Source organism: Colobus angolensis, unplaced genomic scaffold, assembly GCF_000951035.1.
Source record: "Colobus angolensis palliatus isolate OR3802 unplaced genomic scaffold, Cang.pa_1.0 Scaffold410, whole genome shotgun sequence".
Lineage (NCBI taxonomy): Eukaryota > Metazoa > Chordata > Mammalia > Primates > Cercopithecidae > Colobus > Colobus angolensis.
Genome location: NW_012117489.1, coordinates 1,319,744 through 1,334,927, shown reverse-complemented (window position 1 = coordinate 1,334,927; position 15,184 = coordinate 1,319,744). Strand labels below are relative to the sequence as shown.

Below are 15,184 nucleotides of genomic sequence, written 5' to 3'. Positions count from 1 at the left end.
ATTGCCAGTGTATTAATATTTATTGAAGCTGGGTGATAGCTAAATGGAATTCATTACACCTCTCTACTTTTGTATATATACGTTTGAAAATTTCTGTAAAAATTTTTTTTAAAGCAGTTTACAAAACAATGTAATATTTTGTCAGTGTTTAGCTGGAGATAGTAAGTTGCAGGTGTTTTTCTTTTTTGTTTAATTTCTTTCTGTTTTTCTATGACTTCCAACAGGTTTTTATTTTTAAATCATAATTAGAATAATTATTATACACTTTCAGTACTGAAACATCTTCAGTGTCCAGCATGAATTTATCTTTACCTTTTTTGTAAGTGTATGTTCTCAAGTTTTTCAAGATTATTTATAATACATTTATATTCTACTTTTAATCCCAAATATATTGAAGAAGACTACTTGAATTGTTAGGAATTCAGAGATAATAATATTGACATTTGTGTATAATTTTATATTCTTGTTTCAGATTTCCAAATGCTGGAAAATCCTCTTTGCTAAGTTGTGTTTCTCATGCAAAACCTGCAATCGCAGATTACGCATGTAAGTATAATTTGATTGTATATTTTAATGAGTGGAGGTAAACTTTTAAAGACTAATACTTCTCTGAGAATGAATAAAATGACAACTCTGAGGGTATCCTTAGTTGGAAAACTTTTGGCAGATAGACTGCTGTTGCACAGGCCAAAGTGCAGTTGCATGATCATGGCTCATTGCAGCCCAGGCTAAAGCCATCACCCTGCCCCAGCCTCCCATGTAGCTGGGACTACAGGTGTGTGCCACCATGCTTAGCTAATTTTTTTTTTTTGTGCGTGGGGTGGGGTGGCAGGGCAGGGACAGGAGTTTCCTTATGTTGCGCAGGCTGGTCTTGAGCTCCTGGGCTGAAGTGATCTCCCACCTTGGCCTTCTAAATTGCTGGGATTATAGACGTGAGCCACCCTCCCCAGCCATATTTTCCATTAATCTTTGAAACCTCTGTACCCCTCAGCAAAGTTCCTTAAACAGGTTAGACACTTTATTGCATTTATTTTCCTGTTGCATAGTAGTTTATTTGGTTTAGTTAGGATTTTATGAACCACTTACCCTTTATCAGGCACTGTGATAAGTACCAGGAAGACTGAGTTGAATACTTCCATTCTTTTAGCAGATACTTATTTTTAGGAGCCATATTAGGTTCTGGGATTACAAAGACTGATAAACAGAAACAGCTCCTATTTTGACTTTTATTGAGTTTGTAGACTAGTGGAGTAAGGCATATATATCACTGATAAATATAAGGGAATATAAAAGGATACTATGAAAGAATGTAGATGACTGCTTTAGGCTTCCTTAAGGATGTGTGATTTTGGACTGATATATGAGGGAATCATTACGAGTTAATTAGTAAAATAGAGTGGAGGGTGAAGGGTCTTTAATCAGAGGAAATAGATTTGTGTGTCTGGAGAATATGAAGTAAGGGAAAGAATCGAGATGAGCCTGGAGGTGTAAGAGAGCATGTCACATAGACCGTTTAGGCTGTATTTGATTTTTGTATCTTAAGAGCAATTGGAAGCATTTAAGCAAGGAATAAAATGCTTAAGTTTGCTCCTCACAGAGATCTCCACCTATAATATAGAAAATGGATTGGCGTGGGACATGAAGGGGGTCTGAGAAAACCAGTTAGTAGGCTCTTGTGGTAGCTAGATGAAATATAAAAGAAGCTTTGGTTAAAAGTAATGAGTATGATAAGATCTCTGCCATCATTAAAAGGACAGAGAATGCCATTAACTTGGAAAATAAAATCAAGCCATTCTAAAATTAGACTGTGACGAAGTAGAGTGAAGTTTGGGCTAATTGCTATAAATCACAAGGCCAATATTTGTTACAATATGTAGGACTTGAGAAGGAAAAGCTTTTAGTCATAGGAAAGAGGCTAGTGTGGGATTGATGAGGCTTAAGGATAACAATGAGAAGGAACTAGAGGATAACTGAATGAGAAGGAACTAGAAAAATTTCACCCACAGATCCAGTGATAGAAACCTAATATCTGACCCTCCTGAACATCTATCACACACCTTAAAGTGCAATAGAAGAATGTTGAGGTTCAGTAATTACATTAGGCCTATGCAGATTATAAAAATCTGTATTTGTCTTTTTCCAAATACTATTTATTTGTTTATTTATTTATCTATTTTAGAGACAGGGTCTAGCTCTGTCACCCAGGCAGGAGTACAGTGGCATGATCATCATACCTCACTGCAACTTTGAACTCCTGGGCTCAAGCAGTCCTTCCACCTCAGCCTCTGGAGTAGCTAGGACTACAGGTGCACTGCCATGTCTGCCTAATTTTAAATTTTTTGTAGAAATGGGGTCTCACTATGCTGCCCAGGCTCATCTTGAACTCCTAGCTTCAAATGATCCTCCTGCCTTGACTTCCCAAAGCATTGAGATTACAGACATGAGCCACAACACTTGGCCCTCCAAGTACATGTTAAATAGCAAAGATAATAATAGTTTCCATTTTAGCAAATTAGAACAAAATCTGAATTGTAATATTGTTTATTCCATACATAATGCCAAGACAGTTTTGAGAGTACCAGCCCTAAAATAAATTCTACTCTTAATTTATTGCTGTGTTTTCTTTTAGTTACAACATTAAAGCCTGAACTTGGAAAGATTATGTACCGTGATTTCAAACAGGTAGGTGTTTTTAAAGTAAAACACTATATTAGAAGTCAGAGTACTTGGTTTTGGTACTTACTTGGATTTTATAGTATTTGCCTGTTTCTGTGGTGTTAGGGGAGAAAAGGTAACAAGATTTTGTTTATAAGTGAAACTGGTCAGATTAATTCTAAGCACTATCATAATAAAATATTTAATTTCTTACAAAGGTTAGGTCTAGTTTATCCCTACAACATTATGTCTTCTTCTTGGTCTTGGTTTCTTCTTATTGCAAGTCTTCCTTTTACTACTATATTGGATTATTTGTCTTCATTTTTTAAAAATACTTTCTAAAGTTCGTAATAATTTTATTCCAATTTTCTTTTTTTGAAAAAAAAGTGTTTTAATGGAGTTTTAGTCTCAACCAGCTATTAAAATTCATTTTTCCTTCATAAAGTAACAACTGTGGATCTTCTGCATAATTAGAATAAAAACTAAAAAAAAGAAAGTAACAATATTTAAAATATAATGTACAATCTGGTAGGTGTGCTCCTTACGTATGCGTAAAGTATGATAATATATAATATTACAGTAACAGAATGTTGCTGTAATGGTAGACACAGTATACATTTGTTAAAATCCATAGAATGTACAGCACCAAGAATTAAACAATTTTGTAAAGTATAGACTTTGGGTGCTAACGATGCATCAATATAGATTCATATAGTTTTATGACGTAATTTAAAGAAACATTAAAAAATTGTATGCGGTTATAATAGTGATATAACATTAAAATATAAAACTTCAGTTATAATATAGAATGTTAAATGTAAGTAAAATTGTATTAAATATAGGATAATATGAATATAGAGAACAATATTTAGAGGAAAAGAGAACATCATTTATACCTAATTTTTAAGGGAAATCAGTAGAGGAAATTTCAGGACATGAGACTTCTGTTATACATGCTGCTTTATCAGCTTCCTTTAAGACCCTGAATTCTTTATCTACACTGGGCAGGGGATGTTGAGTACTGCCTCTCATTCTTTATTGCACTTCAGAATTATCTGGGTGGTCTAAGAACAGCAATGATAAGTGATGCTTAGGCCCCAGAGATTTGAAACTAAATCTCTTGGGGGTAGGACCTGGGCATTTGTAGCTTTTAAGAGTTCCCTACATGATTACGATGCACAGTGAGATTTGAAAAGCACAAGTGTGGCCGGGCGTGGTGGCTCACACCTGTAATCCCAGCACTTTGGGAGGCTGAGGTGGGCGGATCACGAGGTCAGGAGATCGAGAGCATCCTGGCTAACACGGTGAAACCCCATCTCTACTAAAAATACAAAAATACAAAAAAAAAAAAATCAGCTGGGTATGGTGGCAAGTGCCTGTAGTCCCAGCTACTCCAGAGGCTAAGGCAGGAGAATGGCGTGAACCCGGGAGGTGGAACTTGCAGTGAACTGAGATTGAACCACTGCACTCCAGCCTGGGCGACAGAGCGAGACTCTCTCAAAAAAAAAAAAACACAAATGTAGAATGATGGTTAATAATTATTATTCCCTCTAAAAGGAGTCTAGGAAACTGTATTCTATTAAGTTGGTGCAAAAGTAACTGTGGTTTTGGCCATTAAAAGTAACGGCCAAAAGTAGAAGAAAGTAGGAGAGCCACAACTACAACTCGGGTTTGTCAAATACTGTTTCACCTGACTGATCTTACTTGAATACTGGAACAAGATGAGATGATGACTAGGTGACAAGGAAGCATGCTCAGGTGAATGAACTTCTAGATGATAGAACTCTGCTCCTCATATAATGCCATGAGATTTGCTTAAGTAAAAACAATAATGACCTACAAAAATGTGAAGCATTAACAAACATGGCACTACAAAGAACAGGTGAAAAGAATCACACCTCTATTAATATAGTAAAGTCTATTAAAAGTAATGCTAAAACCACAGTTACTTTTACACCAACCTAATACTTTGTGAGAATGGTTGATCATCCTGCTAGTATAATATGAACAGAAAAGGAACAATGGTGCCAGATCATTACAAATTGAATTTAAAATGCAGAGCTGTACCTGGCAAATGTCTGCTGAATTAATATCTTTGTAAACTTGTATGAATTCAGAGTGTAAAGGTTGAAATTCTATGAAAAGTTCATATTGGACAATACCATTTAGGAAATTATAAATACATTTTAAACTAGGGATTAGTGTGGTGGCTCACGCCTGTAATCCCAGCACTTTGGGAGGCTAAGGTGAGAGGATCACTTGAGGATCAGAGTTTGAGAGCAGCCTGTGTGAGATAGCGAGACCCTGTTTCTACAAAAATTTTTTTTGTTAACTGGGCATGGTGGTGCGCACCTGGCATCTTAGCTGCTTGGGAGACTGAGGTGGGAACATGGCTGAGCCCAGGAGCTCGAGGCTACAGTGAGTTATGGTCACACCACTGCACTCAAGCCTGGGTGACAGCAAGATCCTGTCTCTAAAATAATAATAAATAAATGTTAAACTAATCTGTAAAATTCCTCAATTATTAGATTAATAGTAGATATGGGACTCTAATATCTGATAACAAGATTTTAATTCTTAATACTGTACATTAATTTTGCTTTTATAGTATCTTGACTTTTCAGAGATTTAGTAGTAATCATAAGTTAGGAACTATTTATATTTGAAATATCTTGAGAATTTTTGGATATGATTGAACTTGTGGTTTTCATACATTTTCCTTTTTCATTAACCATTTAACTTTGTATTAGATATCAGTAGCTGATCTTCCAGGTTTAATAGAAGGAGCACATATGAACAAAGGAATGGGCCACAAATTCCTCAAGCATATAGAAAGAACTAGACAACTACTTTTTGTTGTAAGTCATATGCATACTAATGTGGTGATGTTCAAGTAAATTGAAAACCAATGAATTTAGTTTTTCTAAGAATTTTTTTATAAATAAGAAAGTGGTAGCATATGTTACTCCACTAAGTCTTTTATAATACGGGGATGGAAGTGACATTGTTTACTATATCATATGTAAGTTTGGCCATACTTGCCAACATGTATTTCCTTAAGATTTCCAACATACTTCCGTATTATATAGTATCACAGTATCTCTTTCATTTTTCATTGATGGTGCTAGAGTTATATATGAGATTGTCTTTACTCATACAAGTTGTCTTATCCTAGTTTTTTATTAATGACTATAATTTTATCAGAATAATTAAAGTTATCTTAACATCTCTATTTCTGTTATTTATTTTGAATTACTAAATAACAAGTAGAATACAGAGAAATTGTTTTTAGCTTGAGAGAATAAAACATTTTAAAACATAGAAATGTATAGCTATTCTTATGTTAAAGGCTGTCTCTTTCCTTCTCTTTTTTTAGGTTGATATTTCTGGATTTCAGCTTTCTTCTCACACTCAATACAGAACTGCTTTTGAAACCATAATACTGCTCACAAAAGTAGGTTTTCTGTTTTACTGTGTTCTGTATTTGGTCTAATATGTAGGAATATAAGACTCTATGAAATAACATAATTACAGCCTATACATACTCTGCCTTTAAAGCTTTGATGTCAGTTAAAGAATTACTTAAACTTGTTGTCTCCAGTTCCTCTACATTCATTTACTCCTCGAACTACTGCAATGGATAAAACACTCCTGGGCTTCCAAATCCCTATTACATACTTCCCAGACTTTTATCTTGCTTCGGCTTTGGCACGTTGTCTAATTCTTCTTGTTTCTCATTCTTAGTTTTGTGACCTGTAATCTTCTGGTTCTATTTCTACTCTTAACAGTATTTCTCAGTCTACTTTTTAGGCTCTTTTTTTTCCTCGTCCTTTAAGTAACATTATTCAAAGTTCTGTCCTAACCTTATTTTGCAAATCCACTCTCATTGCTTTAGTTATGATTAATAATATTGATAACTGCCAGATCTGTAGCTGATACCTAGATCTTTTCATTGTTCTTTTTTTTATTTGAGACAGTCTTGCTTTGTCTGCCAGGCTAGAGTGCAGTGGTATGATCTCAGCTCTCTCTGTCTCCCGAGCTCAAGCGATTCTCCTGCCTTAGCCTCCCAAGTAGCTGGGATTACAAGCGTGTGCCGCCACGCCTGGCTAATTTTTGTATTTTTAGTAGAGACGGGGTTTCACCATTTTGGCTAGGCTAGTCTTGAACTCCTGACCTCAGGTAATCCACTCGCCTTGGCCTCCCGAAGTGCTGGGATAACAGGTGTGGGCTGTCGCACCTGGCTTTTGTTGTTCTTTATACCAGATGCCCATTGGACGTCTTTGACTGGATGTCCCATTAGTCACTTAAACTTAATATGGATAAAAGTAAACTTTTAAAAAACTTTTCAGCCATCCCCGTAACTTAGTGAATGTATAAGCTATGATACACTGATTCTTCTCACCACCTACACAAGTGCTGTCAGTTTTTTATCCTAAATCTCTCTGAAATCCATCCTCTTGTGTTCATCTACACTGTTACAATCATCAGTTCTTCTTACTGGAATATTGAATCTGGTCGTGTCCAGTCTCCCTGTGTCCTGCCTTGCTTCTTTCCAGTCCATTTTTTATATGGCAGCTAGAGTGATCTTTGTAAAAGCACCAAGCTGATGCTGATGTTTTCTGCCTAAAACACTTTAATGGACCCCAATAGCTGTTAGGTTAAAGTCTAACCTGAGCATGATTTATGAAATCTGTAAATTTGGGCCCCTGCCTGGCAGTCCTCCGTAACCCTGTCCCCTAGATGCTATATTTCAGCCATGTGATTTCTCTCTTAAGACAACATGATGTTGCTTACCTCCAGGACTTTATAGATCCTATTTCATTTGCCACTTCTTGTCTATAATGATTAATACTGCTGTGAACATTTGTGTACAGGTTTTTGTATAGACATGTTTTCATTTCTCTTGGATATATACTTAGGAGTGGAATTGCTGGATCAGATGGTAATTCTTTGTTTAACATTTTGAGGAACTGCCAAACTATTCCGAATTGGTAGCACCATTGTGCCATTTTACAGTCCCACCATCAATGTATGAGAGTTCCAATTTTTCCACATAAATGTCAACACTGGTTGTTGTCTGTCGTTTTTACTTTAGTCATCCTAGTGGGAGTGCAGTAGTATTTTATTATAGTTCTTATTTGCATTTCTCTTAAGATTACTGATGCTAAGAATCTTTTTATGTGCTTATTAGCCATTTTTGTGTCTTTGGAGAAAAGTCTGTTCAGATTCTGTGTGCATGACTAATTGTATTATTTGTCTTTTAATTGTTCAGTTTTAAGCATGTTTTATATTTTTGGAGATAAGTCCCTTCTTTTTTTTTTTTTTTTTGAGATGTTGCCTGGGCTGGAGTGCGGTGGCACGATCTTGGCTCAGTGCAACCTCCACCTCCTGAGTTCAAGTGATTGTGCAGCCTCAGCCTCCTAAGTAGCTGGGATCACAAGCACGTGCCACCACACCTAATTTTTTATTTTTAGTAGAAACAGGGTTTCACCATGTTGGCCAGGGTGGTCTTGAACTCCAGACCTCAGGTGATCCGCCACCTCGGCTTCCCAAAGTGCTGGGATTACAGATGTGAGCCACCATGCCTGGCCAGAAATAAGTCCCTTCTAAGATACATAATTTGAAAATATTTTCTCCCCTTCTGTGACTTGTCTTTTCACTTTTTCAGTGTATTTTTTGTGTCTTCTTTGTGGCAAAAAACATTTATTTATTTAATTTTCCAGTTTTGTTACAGTGTAATTGACATAAATTGTGTGTACTTAAAGTGTACAATTGATATTTGGATATATGTATATATGTATACATCGTGAAATGATTAAATCAAGCTAATTAACACGATCCGTCATGTTACATTTTTTTGTGTGTGCTGAGAACATTTAAAATCTGTTTTAGCAATTTTCAAATGTATAATACATTAACTATAGTCATCATACTGTACAATAGATACCCAGAGCTTATTCATCCTATTTAACTGAATCTTTGTTCCATTTGACCAACACCCCTCCATCCTTCCTCCCCCAAGCACCTTGGCAACCACCATTTTCTCTGCTACTATGAATTCAACCTTTTAAGATTCCATGTATAAGTGGGATTATACAGTTTGTTTTTCTGTGCTTGGCTTATTTCACTTAGCATAGTTTTCTCCAGGTTCATCCATGTTGTTGTAAATGACAGGATTTTCTTTTTTTAAGGCTGAAGAGTATTCAGTTGTGTGTGTGTATATCACATTTTCATTATTCATTCATTGATGGACACTGAGGTTGATTCCATGTCTTAGCTATTATGAATAATGCTTCAGTAAAAATGGGAGTGCAGAGATCTCTTTGACATACTGATTTTATTTCCTTTTGATATATATCCAGAAGTGGGATTGCTGGATCATTTGGTAGTTCTATTTTTAATTTTTTGAGAAACCTTTATACTGCTTTTTATAATGGCTGTACTAATTTACATTCCCACCCAACAGTGTTCAAGCGTTCTTCTTTCTCCATATCCTTGATAACACTTGTTATCTTTTGTCTTTTTGATGATAGCCATCCTTCCAAATGTGAGGAGCTATCTCATTGTGGTTTTCCTTCTCGTTCCCTAATGATCCGTGATGTTGAACATTTTTTCATACACATATTCACATATTGGTCATTTGTATGTTGTTGAGAAATGTCAATTCAGGTTCTTTATCCATTTTTAAATCAGGTTTATATTACCCAAAGTGATCTACGGATTCAGCACAATCTGTATCAAAATTCTAATGGCATTTTTCACAGAAATAGAAAACAAATCTTAAAATTTGTATGGAACCACAAAAGACCCTGAATAGCCAAAGCAATCTTGAGCAAAAAGGACAAAGTTGGAAGCTTCACATTACCTAATTTCAAAACCTACTACAAAGCTGTAGTAATCAAAACAGCATGGTACTGGCATAACAATAGACACATAAACCTATGGAACAGAATCCAGAGCTCAGAATTAAATCCATGCATTTACAGTTAATTTTCAACAAAGGAACCTAGAACACACAGTACGAAAAGGACAGTTTTCTTCTTCAATAAGTGATATTGAGAAAACTGAATATCCACATGCAGAAAAATGAAATTAGACCCTTACTTCACACCATGTAAAAAATCAGTTCAAAGTTGATTAAAGACATGAACTCAAAGCCTGAAACCATAAAACCACTAGAAGAAAACAGAGAAGTTCCATGACATTTGTCTGAGCAATTATTTTTTTTAATATGACCTCAAAGCACAGGCAACAAGAAGAAAAATAGACAAGTAGGATTGCATCAAACTAAAAAGCTTCTGCACAGCAGAAGGAATAATCAGCAGAGTGAAGAGGCAACCAAGGGAATGGGAGAAAATACCCGTAAATCATATATCTGATAAGTGGTTGATATCCAAAACATAAGGAAGCAAAACAACTCTTAATAGCAAGAAAACAACCCAAAATTTTTAATTTTGATGAAATTCCATTTGTTTCATTCTTTTCTTTCCTTTTTTTAAATTAAAGTTTTTTGTAGAGATGGGGTCTTGCTATGTTGTCAAGGCTTGTCTTGAACTCCTGAGCCCAAGTGATGCTCCTACCTCAGCCTCCTAAAGTGCTGAGATTACAGGCATGAGCCACCATGCCCAACCTTATATATTTATTTATTTTTATTACAAACAGGGCCTCATTCTGTCGTGTAGGCTAGAGTGCAGGCATGATCCTAGCTCATTGCAGCCTCAAACTCCTGGTTGGTAGCCTTAAGCAGTCTTCCGCCTTTTATCCACTCTTTTAGTTGTGCTTTTCATGTTATATCTGAGAAACAGTTGTTTAATCCAAGGTGACCAAGATTTATTCCTAAGTGCATTTACTTTTTCCAAGAATCCTACAGGTATAACATTCAGTGATCATTACTGACTTCTGAATTTTATCTGTGTGAAGTCCAGATACCCATATTTGACTCCAGACGCAAAATTACAACTGTCTCTAGGATATCGTTTAAGCTAAAACATACTAACACGTGACCTAACCAGAATCATTTTTTGAAATTCTTCCTTTTGTTTTCTGTTGTTGGGATTTATTGCATTTCAGTGACATGAATGGGCTTTAGATCACCCAGGTCATTAATTACCAAATAAGTAGTTTATACAGAAACCAATACTAAAATTATTGAGTTTTCTTTTTTGATTTAAAGGAGTTGGAATTGTACAAAGAGGAACTTCAGACAAAACCTGCACTCTTGGCAGTTAATAAAATGGACTTGCCAGGTGCCCAAGATAAGTTCCATGAATTGATGAACCAGCTCCAGAATCCTAAAGGTAAGCCTATTTATTCATTTAATTCTAATTTGAAGAATTATTACAATGTACAGAGAATGCTGTTATAATCAGTGGAAAAGAAAACTGACAGTTTCTGCTCTTAAAAGTCACGTTTGAAGAAAGAATGTACAAAACATGTAAATAACATTGTAACATAATAATTATCAAATTCTAGAATGTTTGATATGGATAGTAAATTAAAGGAGACAAAGATTAATTTGAACTAAAAAGGTCAGGCTTCATGAAGAACAAAACTTAAATTGGGCCCATAAAACATATGTGGGATTTGAATAAAAGGAGGAAAAAGTCAGCATCTACCCTGTGAAGTCTTTCATTTTCATTAACATACTTCACAAACTCTTCATTCCCCTAGTACTGTACATCATAAAATTAAAAACAAAACTAAGAAGTTCTAAAGAAGTATGTTTCTTGGCAAAACTAACTCTATAGATAGTTTCTGAAGAGGATGAGTCTTCTGAAAAGAACTGCATTTTTCCTGTGTATGTGTGACACAGAAAAATAGAAGCTGTGACTCCAAAATGATTTATTTGTCTGGAATTTACTTCTTGGACTATATGTAAAGTAACTTGAAGGGATTCTCCACAGTTTTGAATATTGACATTTTCAGAACACCTTGTGTCCTATGGCAGTGATGATTTCATTCCGAGTCTAGTAGAGAACCTCATGCACAAATGAGGAAAAGTAGGGTGTGTGGTATGTGGCTAACATGTTTTTCAGTAATATGTCTCTCTTTATTTTTGGTAACAATTGTGGGAAAATAGATTATAGTGTGCTAAGACTGCCAAACAGCACCAGAAGGTCCTTTCCTCTCAAAAATCTTTCTCCTGTGTAATTTACATGTTGGAGCTGTCCTTGAGTTAATAAATTACTCATGGGATATAAATATTCCCTAATACTAAATAGTCTTCATTCCTAATGACATTTGCTTTATAAGGTCATTAGTTCTGTTTGCTAGTTGATCTTGCGGAGAAATTTTCAGAGGAAGTACCAAAAGTGGGGGTGACTCAGGAGTCCGTAGCTGTTCTGACCTATTGTGAAATAAAATATAGGCCCTTTAGTGATAATCCTGAGTTAGCCTCTCTGGACTTTCTTGGGGACCTTTGAATCTCAGAAAGCAAGCTCCATGTTGTCTTTTCCACCAGTCAGTTTCAGTTCAGCCTTTCTAGTTCATATCAGTTAATCCATCCAATCAGTATGCCATCTCCCCAGCCAATCAGTATGCCATGGTGACAGGGAAAAGGTAAAAGTAATATAACAGTTGTTAGCCCATGTAGGGTGATAGATTGGACTTATCTGAAATTATCTTCCCTTGAATTCTCTATAATCCCTCTTCAGTTTTTGTATGGATCCTAGCATCATTGATGATAAACCTATACTTTTGGGAAGTTAAAGGTCTCCAGTGTCCTGAGGCCGAGTAGAATGTCTCAAATTATAAATGATGTTACTATTTTTACAGAAAGTGTCTTTCAGAGAATCAATGCTGCCTTGCCTTATTTAACCCCCTACACAAAATTTATTACTTCCTTAAGTAAGTCATTTTTGTGATTCATCTTCTATTCATATTTAGTTTGGTTTAAAATATATTCATCGAACAAGTATATTTTGTGCCAAGAACCTTACCATAATCAATAGTAAAATCCAAAGCTCTGAGAACTTTAATTAGAGAGAAAAGGGGAAAAAAGGCATGAAAAATGCTAAGTTTTTGGTTCCCTGCTTCACAAATCAAACCAAAGTTTTAACTAACTTTCAAAAACAATGAAAATCTGCTTAGTTTGTTTTCTTTCTTTTAGATTTTCTGCATTTATTTGGAAAAAACATGACTCCAGAGAGGACTGTAGAGTTCCAACATATCATCCCCGTATCTGCAGTTACTGGAGAAGGAATCGAAGAATTAAAGAACTGTATAAGAAAATCACTGGATGAACAGGCCAACCAGGAAAATGATGCACATCATAAGAAACAATTGCTTAATTTGTGGATTTCTGATACAGTGTCTTCTAGTGAGCCACCATCAAAGCATGCTGTTACTACTTCCAAAATGGATATAATTTAAATATATTAAAAATGGTATTAATGGAATAGTATTTAATGCTTAAAAACAAGGAAATCCTTTCGTCTTTGACAACCTGGAGGACATGTTAAGTAAAATAAGCCAGGCTTAGAAAGACAAATACTGCATAATCTCACTTACATGTGGAATCTTAAAAAGTTGAACTCATAGAAGGAGAGAACAGAATTTGGTTATCAAGGGCTGGTGGGGCAGTGGAGGATTGAGGAGATGGTCAAAATATGCAAAATTTTGGTTAGACAAGGAAACTGAGTTCAAGAGATCTGTTGTACAGCTTGGTGACTATAATTAACAACAATGCATTTTGAAAGTTACTGAGTAAATTTTAAGTGGTTTTTCCAAAAAGCACATAAGGTAATGCACATTAATTGGCTATATTGAGCCATTCCACAATGTATGGATATTTCAAACATGTTACACATGATAAATCCATAGTTTTTCTATGTCATTTTAAAAAATTATATTTAAATTTTTTATTTTGAAAGCTTTTTCACAGATCCTTTTTTTTAGTATTATTACCTTCTGATATATGTGTCATTGTTCAAGAACCATACCTTTTAAAGTTATCATTTTGTAATTAAGTACGTCAACAGTAAAAAGTAACTAGTGGCCAGGCATGGTGGCTCACGCCTGTAAACCCAGCACTTTCGGAGGCGGAGGAGGGCAGATCACTTGAGGTCAGGAGTTCAAGACCAGCCTGGCCAACATGGCTAAACCCTGTCTCTACTAAAAATATGAAAAATTAGCCAGGCATAGGGGCACATGCCTGTTGTAGTCCCAGCTACTCTAGAGGCTGAGGCGGGAGAGTCGCTTGAACGCAGGAGGTGGAGGATACAGTGAGCCCGAAATCGTGTCACTACTCCAGCCTGGGTGACAGAGCTAGACTCCATCTCATAAAAAAAAAGAGCTAAAAAATTATATTTTACAAGTTTATGGCCAGCCCACCTATAGTAATTCTCTGATATTCCTTTACTTAGGATGTCCCTATTGAGATCATTTTTTAAATTTATGTAGAAGGATTCTGTAGATTATTATTAGAATGAACAATTCAGTTTTGTTTGTTTTTGAGCCTGTCTTGTACCTGGTTGCACTAAATATATAATAGTTATCTTTTGTGGAGACCTTAAAACCCTAAATTTGAACACGTGTTCAATGATAATAAAGATATAACAGAAACTAACAGATGGGTGTTTGTGATTTGAGCTTTTGGAAAATTTTCTTTTCTTGAGTATAATATTTTTTCCTGAATTGGAGGAGGCCAATCTATATGTTTTGTTTTTCTTTTCTCCTAGTCTGTTTCACTTTCTTTTGTCCTAATTTAATTTCCCACTTTGTTATTGTAGTAAAGAGAGAATAAATAGAAAGTGCAGGCCAGCCATGGTAGTGCGGGCCAGACATAGTGATACATGCCTGCAATCCTAGCACTTTGGGAGGCCAAAGTGGAAGTATTGCTTGAGCCCAGGAGTTCGTGCCTGAGCAACGTAGCGACCCTGGCTTGCTATAAAACAGAATGCAAACTTTAATATTATCAACAATCAATATAAGAGATTGCAATTTCTGAATTTCTACCTGTTTCACAAATACAGATTGGACATTTTCCTTTTAAATGAGTTTTATTATAAAATGTACAAATTTATTGTAAAAACAAAAAATTCAAACAGTACAAAAACATATAAGTAAAAAATAAAAGCTCCCTTCTTTGTGCATTAGGCCCCTCAGTTCTTCCCAGGGAAAATGATTGTTAATAGTTTACTTTCTTGCAGAAATTTTTTATGCATAAATTTGTACCCAAATAAGTTAATTATATAAATTTTTTCCAACTTAATTTTTTTTTACAAAATAGTAACAAGTTAATGAGCTTTCAAAAAATTGTACTTCAGGCCAGGCATGGTGGGCTCATACCTGTAATCCCAGCACTTTGGGAGGCTGAGGCAGGAAGACCACTTGAGGTCAGGAGTTCAAGACCAGCCTGGCCAACATGGTGAAAACCCATCTCTACTAAAATACAAAAATCAGCTGGGCATGGTGGTGCATGTCTGTAATCCCAGCTCCTCGGGAGGCTGAGGCAGGAGAATCGCTTGAACCCAGGAGGCGGAGGTTGCAGTGAGCTGAGATCGCACCATTGCACTCCAGCCTGGAGGAC

At 35.7% G+C, this 15,184-nt stretch overlaps 1 protein-coding gene across 3 annotated transcripts in view; it reads left to right on the top strand.

The window, feature by feature from the left end:
* GTPBP10 (GTP-binding protein 10 (putative)) overlaps positions 1-13,386 on the top strand; it is a 34,516-nt gene extending 21,130 nt beyond the window's left edge. For 2 of the 3 annotated variants that reach the window (XM_011956207.1, XM_011956204.1), the window contains 6 exons: positions 473-546; positions 2,630-2,682; positions 5,406-5,513; positions 6,032-6,109; positions 10,829-10,952; positions 12,764-13,386. In XM_011956207.1, the coding sequence (XP_011811597.1) occupies positions 473-546; positions 2,630-2,682; positions 5,406-5,513; positions 6,032-6,109; positions 10,829-10,952; positions 12,764-13,026 (700 nt within the window). In that variant the 3' untranslated portion in view covers positions 13,027-13,386. Of the gene's footprint in view, positions 1-472; positions 547-2,629; positions 2,683-5,405; positions 5,514-6,031; positions 6,110-10,828; positions 10,957-12,763 lie in introns of all 3 variants that reach the window. The other variant, XM_011956205.1, reaches the window with a different exon arrangement.
* The last annotated feature ends 1,798 nt before the right edge of the window (positions 13,387-15,184 follow it).